The 24,592-nt window shown below is 41.9% G+C and overlaps 1 protein-coding gene across 1 annotated transcript in view; it reads right to left on the minus strand.

The window, feature by feature from the left end:
* The window catches only part of NBAS (neuroblastoma amplified sequence), a 383,345-nt gene that overhangs the window by 62,445 nt on the left and 296,308 nt on the right, over nucleotides 1-24,592 (minus strand). The window contains exons 47-48 of the mRNA XM_025198082.1: nucleotides 22,468-22,557; nucleotides 6,984-7,179 (exon numbers count right to left, since the gene is read on the minus strand). Of these exons, the coding sequence (XP_025053867.1) occupies nucleotides 6,984-7,179; nucleotides 22,468-22,557 (286 nt within the window). The remainder of the gene's footprint in view (nucleotides 1-6,983; nucleotides 7,180-22,467; nucleotides 22,558-24,592) is intronic.

Consider the following 24,592-nt stretch of genomic DNA (forward strand, 5'->3'; position numbering starts at 1 on the left):
CCCAGAAGTTGGACAGCCTTGGCTTAACCAAGACTGGGTACATCTACATACGCAAGCAGCACAGAGCAATAAACTCTGGCGCAGTTTGTGCCAGAGTCAACTGCTCCCAGGACCAGTGTATACACATGTCTAGGACCACAGCAGTTTGAGCTGGGGCAGAGCAGCCTCGGGCTGGCAGCAGGCTCAGGGGGTCAGTCCCCAGGCTCTGGGTCATGGCATCATGGCTGGCTGGGGTACAAGGGTGCTACAGTGCAGGGATAGCTGGCGGGCAGCCCCTGCAGTGTAGCACCCTTGTGCTCCAGCCAGCCCTGGTCACTGTCTACACATGTACTGAGGCAGCATAAATTACCTCGCTGTAGGATATCACTTGTCTCAGAATACTATCCTACAGTGGAGTTAATTTATTGCACCTTACCATGGGTATATGTGTAGACAGTGACACTTTACTGCAGAGCTAATTAGTCAATTCCAAAGTAAAGCGCATGTGTAGATGCACCCACCGAGTAGTATCATCACAGACAGAGTGGGAAATAACTGGCTTGACAATGGCGAAAAGGTTATGCAGAGTTTATGGTGAATCACAAACATGGTACAAGTTAGCACTGTGATCGTACAGTCTGACCTTCTACGTAACAGAATATAAAACTTCCTTGAGTTAACTCCTGCTTGAACTTTTCTAAAAAGTAAACACTATTGAAATAAATGTTTCAGGGACTTTTCCACAACTTATTCAAGCGGTTCATTATTTTTACTGTTAAGATCAAGAGTGCAGTCATGCTGGAAGACAGGCTGAGAATTCAGGCTGATCTGGACAGGCTCGTAAAGTGGGCGGATCTAAACCTGATAAAGTTTAACATCAAGAAATGTAAAGTGCTCCACCTGGGGAGAAATAATCCACAACATACTTACAGGTTTGGTGGTGCTACACTAGCCAGTACCACAACTGGAAGAGACTTGGGGTCATGATCAACCACAAAATGAACATGAGCCACTAATGCGATGCTATAGCCAACAAAGCAAACAACAGTTCGGCATACATCAGCCAATGCATCCCAAGCAAGACTAAGGATGTCATCATCCCGCTCTACTCAGCACTGGTGAGGTCGCAGCTGGAGTACTGGGTCCAGTTCTGGGCACCGCACTCTATATCCGCAAGAGGGATGTAGAGAAGCTGGAAAGAGTCCAAAGGAGAGCCACACAAATGATTAGAGGTCTGGATAACAGACCATACAAGGAGAGGCTGAAGGACACGGGACTGTTCAGCCAGGAAAAGAGAAGATTCAGGGGGGAATTGGTGGCGGCCTTTAAGTGTATAAGGGGCGAACATCAGGGGCTAAGAGAACATCTGCTCACCAAGGCACTCCCATGGGAAAACTAGTAATAACAGTCATAAATGAATAGAAGATCGCTTCAGATGAGACGTAAGAAAAAACTTTATGGTTTGTGTGTCCAGAGTCTTGAACAGACTCTCCCTAGAGGTGGTACTGTCACCTTCCCTGGGCATCTTCAAAAGACGACTGGATGCACACCTCGCTGGGGTCATCTGACCTCAACAGTCTTTCCTGCCTTAGAGCAGAGGGGCTGGACCTGATGATCTTGTGAGGTCCCTCCCACCCCTAGCTTCTATGAATCTATGAATAATTTGAAACATACTTCCAATCTGAATTTGTCAAGAATCAGTTTCTAGCCATTTGTTTTATTATAGCTTGGTGTGTCAGTATGAAGTGTTCTTCACATTTCTGTTTCCCATACTGAGCCTTAAAGACTAAATCACTCCCTAACTTTATTTTTATGTAACTTCTTTAAAACTATCCACAATTAAAATAAGATGTTGATAAAGTGGTATCATGGGTCCTGGAAATAGTATTCCAGTAGTATTAACAACTAGGCTAAATATAGATGAAACATAATTAGATGCATTTAGCAAATCTTCTTTCCGACAAAGTGATTTTCTTGACACCAAAAAATTTGTACAATAATATTGAGTTCAGTGAGAATTTTGTGGAATAACTAAATAAAATTGAATGCTATTTAATTTCAAGACCTATATTTCGTTCGGAGTGTTGCATATTGTTTGAAGCTTCCGTGGTGTCTGTATCATGTTCCCTTATGTGCTGACTAAATATGTGCACTTTCACCAAATCCACCAACATTTTGAAACAAAAAATTTCAAACTTTCAGCAGAAGTTTTTTTGAAAAAAATGGTGAAGGTCTTCTCCTCCCCCCCCCCCCCCCCCACTTTGTTGGGATGAAGAGTTTGAATGTTGTAAAATTCTCTGTGAAACTGAAATTCTATTATTTTTTGGTCTGCTCTTATATAATCTTCTGCCGAACATTTCCTAGTTGACACACCTGAAGATTACATTTGCATCTCCAAGATCTTAGGACTGCCTTCTGTATTGTTATCAAGGTCAATTCGGGTAGTAATAAAATGATTTTGCTGTGATGTGCCATGAATCTTTCTAATTTGCTCTAGGAACAATAATGTAATTATGACCGATTCACCATGGAAAGTTGGGATTTTCCAGGGGAAAGGGGCAGCTTGGCATGAACAAATAATTATGTAAATAGGCAAAAACTGAACAGAAAGGGCATTGTTAAGACTGAGCTGAACTAAATGCTTCATTATTTTTAGCTGAAGAAGAAACACCCATCACTAGTATGGAACGGCAAAGCGTACTTTCACATGCTAGGAAAGCCACCGTAGCAGCAGAACACTTTCTAGTGGTAAGTAATAAGTAAGGAGGTTCAATATTAGTGGGATTTGACTATAATAATTTTTTTTTTATCTGATGTAAAAAAGACAATTATAAAAGTTTGTTCTGTAGTTTTGTTTGTTACAAGACAATTATAACAGGTTTTCATATGACAGAGGGAATACTATATATATACAAATAAATGCATGAGTGTGCAATGAAAGTACTAACCAATTACTGTTTAAATGGATGCTGAGAGGCAAAAGTGCTGGCCTTTACCACATAAAAGAGATAGTTACTGCCACCGGAAGCTTACAATATAAAAAAGGAGATAAGGCCCAAACAAATTGTAATTTGCCGTGCCTGTCCTGAGCTCCCCACTTAGGTTTTTCTAGCTGCCCGACGCTAACCGTGGTCTTGCGGCCTGACAGTTTGACCCCTAGCACCAGTTACCAAGGCCACCGATGCTTCTCGCCTGCCACATCTTTGATGAAGTTTTAATCTTGGGGAATGCTGTTAATCCCTGCTCAGTGGTATCTTGCTAGGTCTACTTGATAGTGCAAGGACACTGGGGCTCCGCCTCCACTACACCTTGACTAGTACCAACCCATTGTTGGCCGATGTTGTTATTCTAATGTTGCATGGACACAGTTTTATTTTATTTATTTATTTTGTACCAGTTATCACTTTCATCTTGTCCTATAGGTCCACCCTGTCTTTGTTCTGCTCTCTGTGTCTGACCTCCATGTCACCTTTCCAAGTAAGTGAACTGACTCCGAGTCAGTTCGTGGGGGCAGCTCCTCGTCCACAGGCTACCACCAGTCATCCCTTCTAGGATCTCTGTCTTGACTGCAGCCTTCCCTTAGCTGCTGGGGACTTCCTTCCAGTCCCCTTGTTGGACTGGAGTGTGGGGCTTTTGGCTCTGCCCCGCCGCCCCTGCTGGCGAATCGGCATCGGCACGTATTTATAAAGCGCCTCCATGCCAGTGCCGGCTTTTTTTCTTCTTCTGGAGGTCTGGCCCCTGCTGGCTGCGGTTCAGGACACTGCAGCACTGTCGGTAGGTCCTGCAATGTGGCAAACTTGCCGCCACCGCCAGGCTCCTGCAGCTTGGCGTGCTGTAGTGCCACTGGCAGGTCATGCGGTGCAACGGTCCCACCGTTGCCGCCCCCTTCCCATGGCTCAGTGTGCCTCAGGGCCACTGGCAGGGTCCAGTGTGGCGATCCTACCATTGCCACTATGCTCCTGCGGCTCAACACACTGCGGTGCCACAAGTGCAACCTGTGGCACGGGGCTCCTGCCATTGCCACCAGGCTCCTGCGGCTCAGCAACTCCTCTGACCCTGCCACACAAATTAAAATATGCTACCCACGGATGAGGCATGGGAAAAGGGGCAAATATTTATTTTCATAGATGTTAGGGTTGGAAGGGACCTCAATAGATCATCGAGTCCGACCCCCTGTATAGGCAGGAAAGAGGGCTGCATCCAGATGACCCCAGCTAGATGCATATCCAACCTCCTCTTGAAGACCCCCAGGGTAGGGGAGAGCACCACCTCCCTTGGGAGCCCATTCCAGACCTTGACCACTCGAACTGTGAAGAAGTTCTTCCTAATGTCCAGTCTAAATCTGCTCTCTGCTAGCTTGTGGCCATTATTTCTTGTAACCCCCGGGGGCGCCTTGGTGGATAAAACCTCACCAATTCCCTTCTGTGCCCCCGTGATGAACAGTAATTCAGAAGTGTTACTTAAAAAAAAATTAGTAAGTTAAAGACAACTGTGAAAGCAACAAAACAACATAAACTAAACACATTGCTATGTCAGACATTAAAAAAACCCATCAGAGCAACAATATCTGTATCTGCTGACAAAATTAACCAAGCACCTCATAATGAGAAACATTTAAAAAATACCAGAAACAAACAGATATTTAGCTTCTGCACTTCATGTGAGTATCCATGCAGTTAACGCACCACCACTGGTTCATTTTTTTACTTTGGGTTTTAAACGGGACCTTCTACCAGGATAAATTCTAAAGTACTACATACAATTCTGGGCTCCACGCTTTTGAAAGGATGTGGAGAAGATTGAGAGAGTCCAGAGGAGAGCCATGCACATGATTAGAGGTCAAGAGAGCAGGCCTTATGAGGAGAGGCTGAGACATGGGACTCTTCAGCTTGAAGAAGCAAAGGCTCAGGAGTGTTTGGTGGCAGCCTATAAGTATATAAGGGGTGTGGATCAGGATCTGGGGGAACATCTGCTTACCAGGGCATCCCAAGGGAAACAAGGTTTAAAAGTCACAAACTGCTGGAAGACCATTTTAGACTGGACAGAAGGGGAAATTTCTTTACTGTCTGAGTCTCCAGAGGCTGAAATAGATTTCCCCCCAGAAGTGGTGCAAGCACCTACTCTGGATATCTTTAAGAAACATTTGGATGTTTATCTTGCTGAGGCGATCTCACCCCAGCTGACTTCTTGCCCCTTGGGTAGGGGGCTACACCCAATGATCTCACGAGGTCCCTTCTAGCCCTAATGTCTATGAAATCTATAAACTGGCATTAAGCTTTATATTGACCCCATTTTACCACACACACAACTTGGTGGTGAATAAGGACCTATACTCCACTGCATGCCTTACACGCAGGATTTCTAAGTGAAAAAATTTCAGGTAGAAGACACTGCCAAAAACATAAGGATGCAAGCCAGAAAGTTTGAATGAGTGTCATACAATGTGGTCAGCAGAGAGGTTTGTTTAGTTTAGCCGAATTTAAGCACAGTAAAAGGACATGCTGACAGTGTACTCTGGTCGAGAGTCCCTCAAAGCGTGCCCTATGTTTCCACACCCACAGACACTTTCCAAATGTGAAAAAGAAAAGCCAGTGAGGCTAATCGGGACTGTCCTTCTGAACCTTTCTTGAAACAGAGATCTCTGGTGTGGTTGTGAACGGCCATCAGACTCTAGAAAGGGCCTCACCAACATACTGTTGGGTTTGGAGAGTGCTTGGAGATTGAGTGGCAGACAAGGTTCCTTGGGTGAATCTGATATCTTTTATTAGATACCTGGTACCAAGGCAGGGTGCTGCAGCACCAAGAAGTCCAAAGAAAGCAGATGCTAGAGAACAATGTACTTTTCAGAAGGGTGGAATGCTGGGTGACGTTCTGTTGAAGGAAGACTGGAAACAAGCTGAACTCCAGGAATTCCTGAGTATATTAAAGAGCTCCACCCCTGAATCTCAAGCCCATCTTACTTAGCTTTTAGCAAAGCATATGATTAGAGAAGTCCAAATGTGTAGGCTATTTGTTGTTTTAACCCATTCCCTCAAATGCTTAGTGACATTTACTAAATACATCTATTTGTTTTAGAAAGACTGTGACTATATAGCACTGGTCACCTTAAACCAGGCGTTATGTCAAATGCATAGTCTAAAGTATGAGAGAATTGCAAAATTCCATCCACAGCAAGTAAGAAAATTAGGTGTAACACCTGCTGGGGTGCTCTCAGCAGATAAGTTTCCTGAGGCAGTTAAAAATGAAGCACAAACTAATTACATTTTGGGTGCTTGCAGATGTCACCCCCTCCCCCAAAACAGCACTTTACTTTAAACTTGGTGCATTCCTATGCCGAGCCCTGCACATGCCCAGAATAGGCAGCACATTACGTCAACCCCGCTCGCCCAGTGTCTGTAAATGTTGGGTGCTTTAGTGGGGCTTTTTGGGCACTTTTATCTAACAGCTGATTGAATCAGCTTCAGCTAAAAGTGCCAAAAAGCCCCACTGAAGTGCCTGATCTTTACAGATCCTACAGAGCTGGGTTCAAGTAACACACTGCTTCTTTTGGTAAAGTGCATTTTTTTAAACATCTAAAAGCAGCCTTTGTACCTAAGGTCATAGAGACCTGATAAGAATCTAGAGGTTACGCAGCCCTATCCCTAGCTCTAAGCACTACAGAAGTCCCGAAAGGTTTATAGAGGGAATGTGAAAACATGAGAGAAGGTAGTTTATCAATGGAAAGGAAAGAAAAACAGTAGGTAAGTATCAGAAGATGGTAAGGGGGAAAGAGAAAGCATTAGGGTTTACATTTGTCTCAAGTATCCAACTACGGATAACTTTGAGTGTAAAAGGTCACAATTTGTTATAACCCTAGACTGGTGAGAGGGTAGGAAAAGATCCACTTAATTTGCATGTATAACTACTAATACAGTTCATACTACAAACTGATGATCAAGTATCATCTTTTGATTTTTAAAGGAACAACAGTATATGCTATCCCTTAAAGTAAATAAAAATGATACCTTTGTTTCAGGCCAACAGGCTTTGAGAACAGCTTGAGTTCTGAAGAACACAAGCAGCTTGCTATCTTCATCACTGAGATGAAAAGCTTGTTCCATGATCTGCAGCACCTTTATCCGAGGCTTCACTGGCAAGGTGTCGTCACCACAGAAAGGCCTCAACCACTCCAAAAGGTCATCTGAAGAAACTAGTTTCTCCCTGTAATCCAAGTCAAATGGTTTCAGATTAACTTGATTTTTAACAATTTTAATCCAGATTCTATACATGAGTATTTCTCATGAAGTGTAAGAAATGTCATGTTAGTTGTGAGCAACTTCAATGGGAGATCTGTAAATTCTTATTTTAAAACAAAGCTGTGATACTGAACCTGACCCTCACTCAGAATTTCTAGGTTAAGTATTAGAAACAGTTTTCTGTACTTCTGATTATATTTCTCAGTTATATAACTCTCTATGATACAATATAGATAACTTGTAGAATGTTAACCTGCATTTTGTTTCATGAACATAACTCTGAATTCCTTTCTTTAGGAAATGAATTCTCAAATTAAATTAATTACATGCCAACTGTACTAGCAAACCTCTGTAATTTTATATCCTCTACCATACGAACAACAATACACTTATTACAGTAAAGTAAGAATGATCAAGATAGATGATCATGGATTAGTACATTACTGCATTCAAAATTGAGTCTGGTTGGGAAGAAAATTCAAATGCATCATTCATGCAACCATAAAATGAAATCTGTATCATCTATATGATTATTTAAGCAGATACATGCCTCTGCTAAGCTCCATTTCCAGTTCTTTTCAATGTTTTCTATGCTAATCAATTTTAGGAGTCAGAAGAATCATGAATAAGCAACTACATATAAAATTACTGTTTTTTTAACCACAACTTGATTTAATCTCAGAGAATATTATGGGTTTTTTTCCCTGGCATTTATAAAGCAAACCACATGTCTAGTGAGAAATGAAACTTCTCAAGCATTTACTAATCTCATGAAATAATTGCTTTTCATGATTTCAGGCCAAATAAGGTCATCCCAATAGTTGTGCTATAAAATGTAGAAGTTAGAGATAAAAGGAGTCATTTAACAGACTGTTTGAAACATTTATGGTCGAAGTCCATGAACTAATTTCAATAATTTTGATAATTTGGGAATTTTCTCCTATTAAAATAATAGCATTTCAAATTAATGTAAACCATATAACCAACATTAAGAATTTCTTATTTTCTACAGTGCCAAGTTTACTCCCAACTCTGTTTATGATTTAGCTATCAACTAAGCTAGAAATATAGATGATTTATTTTTATGAATTCACATAGTAAACAAGAAAATATGCACTAAAATACTTATATAATAAAGAGGACTTAATGTTCAAGGTATCTGAAGTTTGTGACAAATTTTGGATGAAACAGATTTTTTTTTAATTTATATTTCTAAATCAAAAGACTTAACTGAATAGCTTTCTACTACTATTTTACCACAAAATATGCCAAATAAGAAAAAAATATGTATTGCCGTTATTTGAAAATATACAATGTTTAAAGCCTGTATCTTTTTTTTTTTCAAATGAAATTTTAAGTAGCGATGGTTGGGAACTTCTCAATTAAAATTTTTCCGTGAGAAGCACTGATTCATCAAAAGACTGAAAAATTGTCAGAAAAGTTTTCCAGGCCTGGTCTGATTAAAATCATAGAGTGAAATGAGAAGAGAGAAGCATCCTTCATTAAGATACATCATCAGTTAAAGCACCTGCATCCTGGGTATAAGTCTCTGCTGTTTATCACATTCGATTTGAGTGTCTTAACCACTGTGCTATTATTAGATACTCTGGGGTAAGTCTCTCTCTTTGCCTCTGACTGCAAATATATTATGTGCTTTAAAAGAATCATCATCAGATTACACTGAACACATTTTGAAAACAAGTTTCCAAACACTTGGAAACCACAAATTTATCTACAGCAATGTCATTACCATGGCTTCCATCAGAAGTTTTATTACTAATTACTCCTGACCTGCTAATCAAAGTCATCTGGCAGTCAACATTTCAGTAAATCTCACTCCAAAAAAGATGTGGAAAAACATGCATCTTAAAGCCTATCCTCTAACAACTTTAGCAGCAGTGAACCGAGTAGGAAGCTTCTTGGAAGGAACCTTCCAGTCAGCACTAAGAAACAACCCACAGGCTGGCAGGCCAAATGGTTTGGAGGGTCACGGCTTCATCATACAAGGAGAGACACAGCTAGTAGGCTACCCCCCAAAAAGTTTAGCACTTTAGAGGTAAAAACAGGAGACAGCTATGCAATTTACTAAGCCAACAGTTTCCATAACTGTAACTATATGCCACCAAAATAAATTTCACAACTGAATGGTAAGATAAGATAAAAGAAAGAATCCATTATATATTAAAAGCACTTAAGACTCCTGTAAAATGGGAAAAAATAATATTTAGAAGAATTCTAATTCTTTGATATGTATGTTCTGAATTTCTTTGGCTCCATCGTTATTAAAAATGATTTCATTAAAACTTCTACTCTAACATACTCCATTTTGGCTGGTTTCAGTTATTCTTTTATTCACATCCAAAGTCCATTGTAAATAGGTTTAATTTTTTTTTATTAATTTGAACATAGCTTATATTAATGCTTGTGCTTTTTACTAAAGAGCAACCTACATTCCTCTGATACATTTCTATGCTAAGTTATCAGAGACGGAATATTTTTTCGTTTTGTAATCTATTACTTTGAAACATTTATTCCCCTGTGTGTATCTGCAGAATTCTTAGGATAACAAAATTATGGATCTCAAACAGCTAGAGTGTCTGTTCTAGCAGGGAAAGTGAGGATGCTGAGAATGTGTGGGAGAAACACAGCAAGCACAACCTCAAGTACTGAACCAAAATCTAAAGTAATCACATTGTATATTTACCCATTTACACTTTCGGTTAGTTTTCAGTTCACATGACAATGGCCATATCAAAGGGAACTTGATTTAATTTTTCAAATCAGACTTCCAGTGTCTCTTAAATGTTACTAAATCCAGCACACATTATATATATGGCATTGCATTCCCTTTGGTCTAACAGAACAGTAAACAAAGAAGATACATATTATTTTTCTAATGTTTGAAAAGAAACACTAATATCATTTGCATCATTTCTAAAAGGTAAATCTTACCTACTAGCCAGCTTCCAAACCTTCTCCTCTCTAACAGTAGTTTTTATTTTACAGGATTCCTATAGATAAGTGCATGGGTCAAAAATATAGAGATAGGCCTCATCCCCAAATGTAGGCATTTGCGATTTGTGGTGCAGCAAATTGCGTGTGTGGAATGTTAAAACATGTCCCACGCTGCAAATTTACAGTGCAGGGGAAAAATTTGCTACCAGGATTTCTGGGCAGCAACAACAACAAAAAAAGTGCTGGGAAAAAAGCGACATGACACATGTGAAAATAGCATGCACTGGAACAAATGGAGGCTTCATCCTCCAATGAGATGCTCTGGCTCCTGGCAAGAGCATCTCTACTGCTCCATTTGTGCCTTGGCTGCTTCAGCACTCCGGGAGCTGGGAAGAGCTGGGCAAGGGCAGTTTGTCCAAAGCGTGACAACAAAGCACATATGCATGGGTATGCATTAAGGAACAAAACAGCTGCACAAATTTGTGCTGCTTCAAGCACATGCCCCTGCTCATCTGGACACATCCACAAATGTCTATGCATAAGCCTTTGGTTTGGCTCAGCCTTGTTACCAAAGCTGAAACACAGGATTTGGTATTTTAGTTGCACCTCAACTACAAGATTTTTTTTAAAGGCGAGAGAGCACTGAAATGCTTTCTTGAAGCAGTTAACACTTGGAATAACATTTGTTTTTTTGCTGTAAAGGTATGAGGGTACCCCTCTAAAACATGGTGTAGTGGGACAGAATTGTAGATTTCTTTTCAAATACCAGGACAAGCAAAATTTTCCATGGTACAGTAATTACAAAATAAGGACCATATACTGGGACTCACACTATTTTTACTCCCTTTATAAATGCAGCATGCCCCCAGTAGACTGAGTTTTTACTTAACAGTAGGACAAATGTTTTCTTTAAAATTACATGTGGCCAGAACATTTAGATCACTGAACAGGACCAAGAGCATATGGCTGTAGTAGGTAAATTGTCCTCAAATTCTGGCGAAATAAATGACGCTATTTCAGTTTTGTTTTCTTCTTTACAATTACTGGGGTATAAAGGAAGTGTGCAACCATCTTCCACTGGCATTCATTCTACAATAGCCAGATTATATATTTGTAGCATATTAGAGGGCACCAGACAAAGTATTTGTCTCCGTGGATTTTTGGATTTTATTGCTTACTTTAATATGTTGTAAATAATTTATTGTAAGACCATTCAGAAATACAAACAGCTTTAAATTAGCCCTTGAAACCTGTTTGAGTCCTAATCATATTTTCAAAGGTTCACAATGATGGCTTTGTCTTCCACTCTTGATTAGAGACAACTGTAGATTTCTAAGTAACCAGTTTTGATGCTTGTGCTCAAATCTATTATGCTAAGTGAGAACAATTATTATAGGAGGGTATAAATTGACCAATCAGGTCTCTAGATTTTCTTGTAGGCAACTCATTGCCACAAGTAGCAACAGTGTTTTTCAGGTAGAAGTGGTCTGCCCATGTCAGAAAAGTCAAATTGCCAATCAGGCAAGTAGTACTTGTAGCTCCATTATTGGAATCCAAGACGGCTGCCATGAATTCACGTTTTGAGCAATATTTCAGCCCCCACTGGGGTTAGAAAATTAATTCCAATGATGAAATAAACATTGTGCGCACCAAAGAGATCAATCATAACATTTCGATTGTGGTGGCCATACTGGATTCCAAGATGGCTGACACATTAGCATGTATATATCAACAGAATAATCTAACATTAAAACCCCCAAATTCTATCACTATAAATTTCATAGCAGGCCTATACTGAAAACTTAACTCAGGCTAGCCTGAACACAGACATTTGTTCAAATTGAGGCAATAGGAATATGTAATAATCTAATCCAATGGTAATGTAATGGCAATACAATTGTATATATAACATTAATACAATGGGTAATTGCAGGTTTTCAGTTTTCTTCATTACTTGAATCCATTTCTGAATCCCTGTAGTTATTACACAGATTGCAACAAGCTGTCTTGTAGTATTTGCCGCCATGAGTGCATGGCACAGTAACCTGTTTACACAAGCATGCTGGTTCCCAGCATTTCGTCTTGCACTTGCAATTTGTTATCCAAAAGGTATTCTACTCGTAATGGTTCAAGTGTTTTTATGATAGGACAATAATCATCATTTTCAATTTGCCAACCTCATTAGTTAGGTGATGGCAATGGTGGATTATATTCAAGTACACTTCGCCAACCAAGACTTTGATAATTAGCTTTACGTACATGGCGCACAAGGGAGTCATATGTAGACAGAACGTTATCTGGAGCTTTTCCTTGATGGAATAATTTCACCCTAACATCCAGAAGGGTTGCCAAAGGTGTTGATGGCTGCTACAGCAACACAACCAACTTTCCTACACAACTGTACAAATCCTTATCAACATCAAGCCTACTTCTTAGACTTGCCAATAGATGTAGATGTTGAATGAGCAGCATTGAAGCAGTTTTCTTAGCATGAACATTGAACTGGCTGGTGGTGTCACAACCAGTCATGCTGTGAAATCAGAGATGCATGGACTGGCTCAGACAATTCTAACAAAGTATTGTGAACTAGAATTAATCTTACTGGGTTGCTCCTCTTCATCCAAATCTTAGGCACAAAACTATGCCAGAAAAGAAGGACCAGTATGTCTGGTATCATCGCAGTAGAATAGTAGAGAGGAGTATCCCTGACTGACTGCAAGTTTGCCATATAAGAGCATTCTTGTGTCTGCCTCTCCTTGCTGTGAATTCAACTGTGAACCCTCACATGGACTGGAGTGCTCTGCTTTTCCATCAGCAAAACCACCAAGAATGAGCACTGGTTCACTTTGAAAACATTGGCGCGATTCCTTAAGAAGATCCTCACTTAGAATATTACCTAGCTTTATTTCATATGCTGGTAAGGATACTGGAAGAGATCTGCTGTTAATGATTCTGCAGATCGGTAGTCTGAGTCCTTAATATTCTTGTGCCTGCCTTCATGGATGATGATATATATTAGAGCTGTACAAAATTTTGACAGCCATTTACTTTTGGAGGTGTTTCGGGCCATTTTGGCACCCCAAACACCAAATCCAAATCAAAACGGAAGGCTCCGCAATGGAGAAACGTTTCGGAGAATTTCAAAATTTTGGAGCCAGGCTTGCAAGGAAGCAAAAAATAAGGAGGGAGGGGAAAGAAGGGGGAAAAGGACTGCGCTGATATTGACATGTAGCTCCCAGTTCGATTCCCCAGCTCTCTGATTGCTTCCCCCAGCTCTCTGATCATTTCCCCTGCTCTTCCTGGGGGGCACAGGCCCATGATCTGTGTGCAGGGTTTCAGCAGGCTCCTGCTTTAGGCTGGGGAAGCGGCAGCTGCTCAGCGCAGCGTGTGGTGAGCACTGGGAAGGCTCCAGTGCTGTCGCTGGCCCCAGCCTGCAGCGGCAGCCTGCAGAAACCCGGCGCACAGATCCAGGGACCTGTGTGCCCCGGGAAGACCTGCGGGCATGATCAGAGAGCTGGGGAATCAAACCAGGGGCTGGGGAACCGAACCAGGAGCTAGGAAATCCCTGCCGCATGACCTGGCTCCACGTGGAGCAGAGATCCGTGCCAGGGTCTCCTCGTTACCTCTGCCCACCCCATGCAGCCCCATATCGCCCGGGCACTGTGGGGTAGCCAGCAGCAGCAAGGAGACCCCAGGACAGATCTCTACTCCCTGCAGAGCTGAGTTGCACAGCAGGGACCAGCAGGCTTGTTCGCCACTCTGTGCTACTTTCCTGCCCTGTGACCCGGTGTGACAGGCATCAGAGATCCATGTGGGGGTCTTCTCGCCCACACGGAGGGCAGTGGCCCTCTCCCTCCCCTGGACGAGCCACCCATGGCCCTGTCCTGCTCCCTGCAGCCCTGTAAAGCTTCCCTTGCAGCCCGTTCGAAACAGATTTGGAGGAGATTCGGCAGAGGACAGTGATCCGAAACACCGAAACAAATCGCTGTCCTCCGAAACGGCTGAATCCGAAACCAAATCAAAACACAGCTGTTTCACACAACCATAACACATATCGATCAAAGACAACATCAACTCGATCACACATGTTTAATAGTTAGCAAACACTTGTTGCACAAAGGAATTAGCCAAATCTCCAAATGTTCATGCAGTTTTTGGCTTTCCTGTTCTCTGTACAAGAGCAATGCCATCGATAATGAACTAGAACTTGGAAGAACAGTTACTGCTTTATCTCCAATCAAGATACATGACAAGCCTGCTTTCTCGACAACACACTGAGTGATTTGTCAGGTTTAAAAAGTGTTGGAGGGTATTCAGACAGTTCCTGCTGTAGGGAGAGTGTATGTCAAATCTTCCACCTGCTGCCACCACTGTGAGTAGTCTTTGCTGAATCTCCTTTACATTTTTCATCTTTTTCATTTTGCTGTGCTGTTCCACAATTTACTTTATATCCTTGAAGATTTTCAATTTTATTTGGGTATGTTTGCATAGAAGCTCTTGGCAGCATCTGCAATAAGACGTTTCTGGACTGTGTTCACAATTTCTCTCTTTGTCACGTGCATTCAGAATGTCTAATGCAATATCTTCTGGCACAACATCTCCTGTAGAAATATATAACACTTATCACTGGAAACCTTAAACAAGAGGAACCTTTCAAACTGCTTTTGTAGCAACTTGACATCGTTGTAATCTCGTTTCAGTTGTATCCACTGTCTTTCGTTATGACTGAAAGATGTTGTATTGATACCAAACATTTGATTTCCCATCTTGGTTGGGTGACCTCTTTCACTGTAGTTCAGCTCCCACTGCTGTGTAGCTGATTCATTGTGTGTTAGGTTTATTATTCCATAATAAGGGAAGGGGAGGACGAGTACAGAGGGAGTCATGGAACACCAAACCAAGAGACACCCACAAGATCAGCCCAGGTATGTAGCAAAGATTCTATTAGACAACAGTTTAAGGGGGGACCAGGAACAGCCATCGGGGGAATTAGGTGTATATACACAAATGCCAGAAGCATGGGAAACAAGTAGGAGGATCTAGAGCTCTTGCTAGCGAGCAACAACTTTGACATAGCAGGACTAACTGAAACCTGGTGGGACTCTTCTCACGACTGTGGTGGGAATAGAGGGCTATAGGTTGTATAGGAGAGAGAGAGTAGGGAAAAAAGGTGGGGGAGTTGCTTTCTATGTCAAAGAACAGTACACATCTTCCCTAATCAAATTAGGGTCAGAGGGTGGTCAAGCAGAGACTCTGTGGGTTAGGGGATCCAAGGGGCTTGGGGTGAAAGGGATCTGGTGGTGGGGGTCTAATACAGGCCGCCGCACCAGGATGACGATCTAGACCAGGAATTTTCCAAGCAGCTCAAAGAGGCTGTGAGGTCTAGAGACTTGGTAGTCATGGGGGACCTTAACTACCCAGATATATGCTGGGAGGAGCAGTCAACTAGATCTAATCGTTCTCGCAGGTTCTTAACCTGTATTCAGGACCTCAATCTAACACAGGAGGTAAGGTGTCCCACCAGGGGCAACGCCGTGCTCGACCTGGTGTTGGCCACAGGGAATGACCTGGTGGGGACCTGTGGCTTCAAGGCAACTTAGGGGACAGCGATCACCAAATGATTAAATTTACAATCCAGGGAAGGGTGGGCATTATACCCAGCAGGGCACGGGTGCGGAACTTTAAAAAAGCTGACTTTAATGGACTCAGGGGATTGGTTAGCAGGGTGATAGGAGCTAAGAACTTAGATGCGTTGAGGGTCCAGGATGGGTGGACATTCCTCAAGGAAACCATTCTTTGGGCTCAGAGTGAGTCAATCCCATGGCAGAGGAAAGGGGGCCAGGAAGCCCCTTTGGCTAACCAGGGGCATCCAAGATATCTAAATGGCAAGAAAAGAGGCATACAGGAAATGGAAGCAGGGGGTAGCTAGCAAAGAGGAGTATACTTCTTTGGCCTGCACCTGCAGGGAGTCAGTCAGGAAGGCCAAGGCAACTCTAGAACTCAGGCTAGTGTTAGGGATTAAGGACAATAAAAGTTCTTCTTTAGGTACATTAGGAGCAAAAAGAGGGTGCAGGGTACCATAGGACCCATACAGGACGGGCAGGGGGGCTTAGTGATGGACAGCGGGGACAAGGCAGAGCTCTTCAATGAGTTTTTGCCTCTGTCTTCTTAAATGGGAACCTAGACGAACCCTCAACATACATCACAGACACCAACAAAGGGAACATCAGCTAACCAATGGTCAGTGCCAACACGGTAAAAAGACACTAGGAGGGACTGGGCGTATTCAAATCACTGGGACTGGAGGGACTCCACCCACGGGTAAATGAAGGAATTAGCAGAGGTCATAGCTGATCCACTGGCAAGGATATATGAGCACTCATGATGCTCGGGTCAGGTTCCGGAGGACTGGAAGAGGGCTAACATCATCCCAATCTTTAAGAACAGGAGGAAGGAGGACCCGGGGAACTATAGACCAGTCAGCCTTACCTCTATCCCTGGGAAAATCCTAGAAAAAATTATGAAGAAGCACATCTATGGAAACCCGCTGGTTAATGTGATGCAGAGGGGTAACTAACATAGGTTTTTAGCAGGCAGGTCCTACCTGACTAATCTAGTTTCCTTTTATGACAAGGCCACCAATTGTTTAGATGCAGGAGTCGAAGTAGATGTTATTTATCTGGACTTCAAGAAGGCCTTTGACAAGATATCCGATACCATCCTTATAAATAAACTGAGGAGATTTGCCTTGGATGATTACACGGTAGACTGGGTAGTAAACTGGCTCAGAGTGTGGTGGTGGATGGGTCGGTGTCAACCTGGAAAGATGTGGGCAGTGGAGTCCCTCAGGGCTCAGTTCTGGGGTCAGTGCTGTTCAACATCTTTATCAGTGATCTGGATGAGGGGGTTGGAAGCACCCTGTCCAAATTCACAGATGACACAAAATTATGGAGTGTAGCTAATACCCTGGAGAGGAGGAACCAAATCCAGGCCGACCTAGACAGGCTGGGGAAGTGAGCAGAGAGCAACAGGATGCAATTCAATAAGGACAAGTGCAAGGTGCTGCATCTAGGGAGGAAGAATTGCCATCATACCTACAGGCTGGGGGGCAACCTTCTCAGTACCACTGAGGCAGAAAGAGATCTTGGAGTCACTGTTGACTCCAGGATGAACATGAGTCGTCAATGTGATGAAGTAGTCGGCAGAGCCAATCGCACCTTGTCGTGCATCCATAGGTGCTTCACAAACAGGTCCAGGGAGGTGATTCTCCCTCTCTATGCGGCACTAGTTAGACTGCAGCTGGAGTAGTGTCCAGTTCTGGACGCCACAGTTCAAGCAGGATGTGGACAACCTGGAGAGGGTCCAAAGAAGAGCCACTTGTCTAATTAGAAGCCTGCAGGGAAGGCCCTACGAGGAAAGGCTAAGGGACCATAACCTCTTTAGCCTCTCCAAGAGAAGGCTGAGAGGGGACCTTGTGGTGGTGTACAGTTAGACTGCAGCTGGAGTAGTGTCCAGTTCTGGACGCCACAGTTCAAGCAGGATGTGGACAACCTGGAGAGGGTCCAAAGAAGAGCCACTTGTCTAATTAGAAGCCTGCAGGGAAGGCCCTACGAGGAAAGGCTAAGGGACCATAACCTCTTTAGCCTCTCCAAGAGAAGGCTGAGAGGGGACCTTGTGGTGGTGTACAAATTCATAAGGGGAGAGCAACATGAAGTAGAAAATGATCTGTTTACCAGGGGACCACCTGGAACAACAAGGAACAATAGCCATAAGCTACTATAGAGAAGGTTTAGGCTGGACATTAGGAGAATCTTCTTCGCAGTCAGGATTGCCACAATCTGGAATGGGCTCCCAAGGGAGGTGGTGCTTGCCCCATTCTTGAACGTCTTCAAAAGGAGACTGGTGCACCTGGCTAGGATCACATGACCCCAGGGCTGGTGACTCTTTTATACCCCCTGCCAGGGGCAGGGGGTAGGACTAGATGGTCCACTGAGATCCCTTCCGACTCTATGAATCTATGTCACCAGCAATTTTGCAAACTTTAACACGCTCTACTGCCTGGCTGGTTGAAATGTTTACAAAAGGAAAATTAGTTGTCTTGACCCTGAATCCTTCTTCCATAAATTCAGCATACACTGTAAGAGCAAAATTCACTAAATCCTTCCTACAAAAAACTAGAACTCTTGGTTCCAAAATGATACCTTTTATTTTGGAACCAAGAGTTCTAGTTTTTTGTATGTCTTTTTTGTCTCAGACCAATACAGCTACCAAGTACACCCCTAAATCCTTCATACATTCAAGATATACTGGACCCCATCTCATGTAATTGGTATGATCATGCTAAGCTATCGGTGGAAGCATTTCTTAAAAGGCACATAAATGCTCATTCCAGTTTCCTTCACATTCAGCCCTGATGAAGCAGAAAAGAGTATTGACTACTTCCAAACAGTTCATACAGTACTTGAACTTACCTTGATGGGAATGTCCTTACATAAATCTCTGAAGTAGAGTGACAGTCATTGACAGATGAACTAACAGTTTTTTTCACCACGTTCCTTCCCACTTCGTAATCATCATTTGGGATCCAATATGGCTATCACAAGAGAAATGTTACTATTGATCTCCTTGGTTCACGCAATGTTGGTTTTGTCTTTGGAATTAATTATCTAACCCTGGTGGGGGTTGGAATATTGACAAAAACGTGAGTTCATGGCAGCCATCTTCGATTCCAATAGGGTGGCTACATGCACTACTTGCCAGATTGGCAACATGACTTTTCTGACATGGACAGCCCACCTCTACCTGAAACATACTGTTGCTGCCTGTGGCAATGAATTGCCTGTGGGGTGATACCTGTCAGTCAGTCAGTCAGCCAGTCCATACTGACAACTTGGGCACCTCTGATGTAGCAATAACTTTCCTCCATTCTTCATGTTCTTTTTTCAGTCCTTGAACAATTAACCAGTTTTAATCCCATCCAGTCTTTGATGTTGGTGGTCCAGTTTGTGCTAGGTCTTCCCCTTCTTATTTGTCCATCCATAGCACCCTGCAGGACGGTGTTGGTAAGGGTGCTGGGCCTTCTTGTTACATGTCCAAACCACTGCATCTTTCTTCTTCTTATGATGATTTTAAGTAAGGGTTTTTTTTTTTTGGGGGGGGGGGGGGGGGAATTTCTTGTCTTATTTGATCTTTCACGGATTCATTTGTTCTACATACAGTGTAGGGTATATGGAGAAGTCTTCTGAAGCACCACATTTCAGAAGTCTCAAAATGCTTTTCCAGTGCCCTGGTGAATAGCCAGGTCTCTCAGTGATAGAGTTGCTGAAATGGCAATAGCATATAGTACAGGGGTGGGCAAAATGTGGCCCGTAGGCCAGATGCGGCGTGCCAAGCCATTCTATCCGGCCCGCGGGGCCCCTAAAAAAAGTTAGAAAATTAATATTTATCTGCCCCTGGCTGCCTGTCATGTGGCCCTTGATGGCTTGCCAAAACTCAGTAAGCGGCCCTCCGCCCAAAATAATTGTCTGCCTCGATATACAGTAAAAGTTCTGTTAACCGGCATCTTACAAGCTGGCAGTGCCCACGTGGCACTTCCAGTTTCTCCGAGCCCCCATGGCCTGGGGGAAAGCATCCTGTGCTGCTGAGCCCCCATGGCCCGGGTGCATAACAGGCTGTGCAGGGCTGTGCGAGGCCCGCCTCCCTGTCCCATGGGGCCTGCAGGAGGGGTGACGGTGCGGTAGGAGGGGCAGTGGGATGCCCCAGACACGGCAGGAGAAGCGGTGGCCCGGGCCACTCAATTAACTGGCATATTTTATCTGGCATCCCCCATTCCCAGGGGATGCCGAATAACAGAGCTTTTACTGTAGTAAGTGGAGTTTTGTTTTCATCGTGATGTTGCTGCTAGTCCAGGTTTTCTTCAGTTTTGTTAGTTGTCCAGCGAGAATGGTTATTCTTGTTTTTACTTATTTTTAGGATGTAGAATCTTTTGTGGGATGCTCTGAGGTATTTAAAGTGTGTTACTTTTTCTAGGATGTACTTGATAGCTGTGTTGGTCCGAGACAAAAAGAAATACAAAAATCTAGAACTCTTGGTTCCAAAATCATACCTGTTATTAGACCAACTGGGAAATCGCAAAAATATATCCTTTTCTGCAAGCTTTTGGGCTCAAAGGCCCTTTATCAGGCTCTGGGAAAAGTATAGATGGTAAAAAGTCTCCATAGGTAGGAAATAAACTTCATTTTTGCATAGAGGGAGCTGGAGATGGAAAGCTGTCCCTCTGGGACCATGAGTGTGTCTTTGTGAGTAGTGCTGAGTTGCTCTTTGATGTGTAGATCAGGTAGAACTCCTTCCATATAGGAGTCAGATGGCAGGCAGCATATTTTTTTTATGATTTCCCAGTTGGTCTAAAAAAAGTTCTAGATTTTTGTATTTCTTTTGGTCTCAGACCAACATGGTTACCAAGTATATCCCCGAAACGTGGAAGATGCCAAATTTTAGCTGATTTTGGATTCTAAACTTCACTGCAGAACGACAAGAAAGATTTTGCACCTCCCTGCCTGCCATCTGATGCTTTCAGGGAAGGATTTCTACCTGATCTACACATCAAAGAGCAACTCAGCACAACTCACAAAAACACACTCACAGACCCAGAGGGACAGCTTTCCATTGATTTTTCCCTCCTTTTGAAAATAATTTATTTTGTTAAATTAATCGTTACATAACATCTGTGTTTCTTAGCAAGGAAGAAAAGGCTGCCCATAAAACTTGTTGTTTCAGAACTGTGGATAATTAAAATTAGACAATTATTTCCTGTTAGAAAAGGTGTTTTAGAATAAACACATGCTAAATAGAGTCTCACAATAAAAGTAAATAGATAAGTAAAAACTGACTAATCGTTGTTGGCAAATAGTCCACTGTTTACTGGTTCCGCTTCTTAGTGGCAATGCTAATATATAAGATATAACAAATCTGTAAACAATGTTAGGTTATTCTTTCAAAATATTTCAGTCTCTTTTAAAAGGGGAGAATGGCACCAGGCGGAGTGCGATTTATAATTAATACTTTTTTATTTGTTCTAACAAGACAGATGGGAAAGTAATATTAGTCAGAAAACACCAATTTAACTTGTCTTGCAGCTCTAAAATAATAAACACTGACAGTTTACATTTTCAGATTGTAAGAATTTCAATTTTATTTAGTCTATTATTCTCTTAATCTACTATTTACCTCTGAACTTGAGCTAAATTAGAAATGGTGCTACCAAATGAGTGGCATTCAAACTGTAAATTAAAAGTTTCAGAGCTAAGAGGAATTGTGAGAACATTTCTGAACTTAGCATAGGTCAAGTCTCAATTTTGTGCACTCCTGTGAAGAAGTTTAGCACTTTTTCAAATTGTCAGAAACAGAAAACAAAATTGTAAGTATAAATGTATCAGAAGCCATATTGATTTATGTACCTGTTTATCATTTTAACACCATGAGGTTAATGGTGCACTCAAATTAAAGGACTCCAGGCAGCTCATTTCAAAGGCAGAGAAAATAACAGAATTCAAGACGACATTGAACTGGGTTGCTTATCTACAATGCTGTGTTACAATAACTACAGGCAAGGAACTCATTATAAATTACAATGGAAAACAATTAATTTCTTTATTCCAATTATTTACTCCATTGCTAGGATAAAGCTTTGATGATGTACACTGGATGCGTTTGAATGTTACACGCATTGAATGAGGATCATTACAATTAGAGAATGATAAGAATTAAGTACAGTTGGGGGAGGAGAGGCAAAACACCTTCACTATATTTTTAAGCATAAAACTATCAACATTTTGAAGCGTTGAAATTACAGGACGTGGACGTGGAACCCAGGCCACTATGGTGGCAGGCTTCAGGGTTTGGAATCTGCTTTCAGTGAAATTCTGCCACTTTTACAGCCTGATGCAAACTTATCTTTTTACTGAGGAGCTTTATCAACCAAATGCTGGAATCACCATTGGTAATAACATTCTTTGTTCTAATCTTTAGAGAAAATTTGGTTTGGTCATTGCAATGGGTAGCAGAATACAGAGTACTCTTTGATTTCATACCGGACTAATAACACTGAGGAGTGCCTGATTCAGCACGACAAATCATACATACAAAGACAAATTATCCATATTTACCTGCATCGACATTACATAAACCTGGACAAGAAAACATTAACATTATCAATATCATATTTCTATAGAATTGTGACAAAAATGATCTTGTATAGTGCTAACCAAAGGATTCCTGCCAATCACATATAAGCTCTTACCCATCTTCCACATTTGCATGGACTGCCGAAACAACGCCTTCTAGGACTTGAAGTGGATCTTTCAGTGAAGTCAAAGCAACATTATCCTCACTGTCAAAGAAGAATTAAATCAGTTTATACAAAACATGCCTACTTTAGAATAAAACTTTCTTGAATCTTAATGTTTGATCCAGACTGCACAACTGCAGGCCATGCGTAAACTTTTTGTTGTTCAGCGTAATTTTCAAGTTCTCTACTTGATTAATACCTCTTATCTTTGTGTCATAATATAAAGTGATGAACAGAAGAAAGGGGAGAAAAAAGTACATGAGAAAAATAACTGAACAACTCAAATGAAGCTAACAAAAAAGAAGCCAGAGTTAAAATGCACCAGACCACTTGGCTTTCCTCAGAGGGTTCATTTAAAATCTGGTCCATGAAAAAAAAAATCTCTACCAAAGTGTTCAGAAAATACTCGTTACTGAAGCATGTTATACTGCATTGTGCCAACACAGACAAAATAGACTGAAGGCTTTGCATAAATCGTCACCACGTTTTCTTTTCAAGTATCATGCAGGAATCAAGATAGTAATTCTAAATCACGTAATTCATCAGGAAAGTTACAGTTGGGACACAGACTTTTCTAGTGTTCAAAAGTTGTTAAAAGTAGGAAAGATGAAAGTTTCAGTGTTTACACATTTGTCTCATGGAAGGAAAGTGCAAATCTTTTCCTACGAAATCTAGGGAAATAAACCTGAAAAATGACTGAACTCTTAAGGGAAAAATGAATTACACTAGCACTTTAATAAAGACTTCAGGGTCTTTTCATGCAAATTATAAAAGGGCAATGATGGTTAGGCTGACCTAGAATATCAATAGATCTGTCTATCTCAGGGCTCATAATTGTTGAACTAAAGATGCTAGACAGCTTGCCAAAGATGCCTCAGGAGCCAGAGATACAATGCACATTCCCTGCAATTCATCAGCATAGTAAAGCTATTCTATTGCTAGACTATGTGTCAACCTTTTGCCGTACTTGAGAATTATGATTCCTTAGCAATATGAATACATGTCAAAGCCTCAATGATTGCTCTGCCAAAGGTAAAATAACCTACAGGATACCAGGTAATGGAATATGCATGGACTAACTACAAGGCTTTGCACATTTACTCTTTACAATTACGAAAGTTTCTGCCAATATATGATATGTTATTGCAGTGGGACATTTGTTTTAGCCAAGAGACAAATCAGGTGATTTTGAGAGGTACACAGGTGACATCTGAAGAAAGCATGGACATGTATCTTTAGAAACCTAAGTGAACTTTCTACATGGAAGGTTTCTTCTGCTAATTGGTGTTTAGCATGATGTTAACGGATGCTTCCTGGATACAAATTGCACCCTATAATGATTCAGAGAAAAATAAAACAAACAAATGAAACAGAACAAAATCCGAGGTGCCTGTAAATCTGACCAAGTGGAAAATCCTTACTGACGCCAGATCTGACCAAAGGTATGACCCTACACACAGGAGCAAAAACACTAAACAAGCACATGAAGGATATGTTGAACCACCAGATCATCCACTCCATGCCCCTCTTCACCTGTGGCCAATCTGACGCTTTAGAGCAGGGGTACCCAACCTACAGCATATGTGCCACAACTGGAATGGCCACCCTGTGTATGTGGCGTGCAACAGAGGGGCAGCCAGCACATACAGCAGGGAACAGAAGGCAAAGCAGGAGATTGGACAGGAAGTACAAGGCAGGGAGCAGAAATAAGAGCAGCAGATCAAGGAGGAAAAGGGGACTGGAGTGGCACTCTAAAGAACATGGGTCCTAGTTTGTGGCAACTTGCCAAAAAGTTTCCCTACCCCCATTTGTGTAGTGTAGCTATCATTAAACTTGACAGCGCAAATCAAACTGCACATCTTGAGAAGAGACAAGAAGTGGTTTGATGGACTAGTTTCTGAAGAAGTATGTTATACCAAGGCCATATACAAACACAGAACTACAAGGAAGTTTTGTGCTGAGGAGCTCAAGGCTATCTTGGGCCGATCACACAGATGGATCCCTGATGTATCCATGGATGCATTTATAATGTAGCAAATCTTAGGAAGGAGTCTGTATTTTGAAAAAGCTGGAGAAG

Source organism: Alligator sinensis, unplaced genomic scaffold (genome assembly GCF_000455745.1).
Source record: "Alligator sinensis unplaced genomic scaffold, ASM45574v1 scaffold130_2, whole genome shotgun sequence".
NCBI classification, from domain to species: domain Eukaryota; kingdom Metazoa; phylum Chordata; order Crocodylia; family Alligatoridae; genus Alligator; species Alligator sinensis.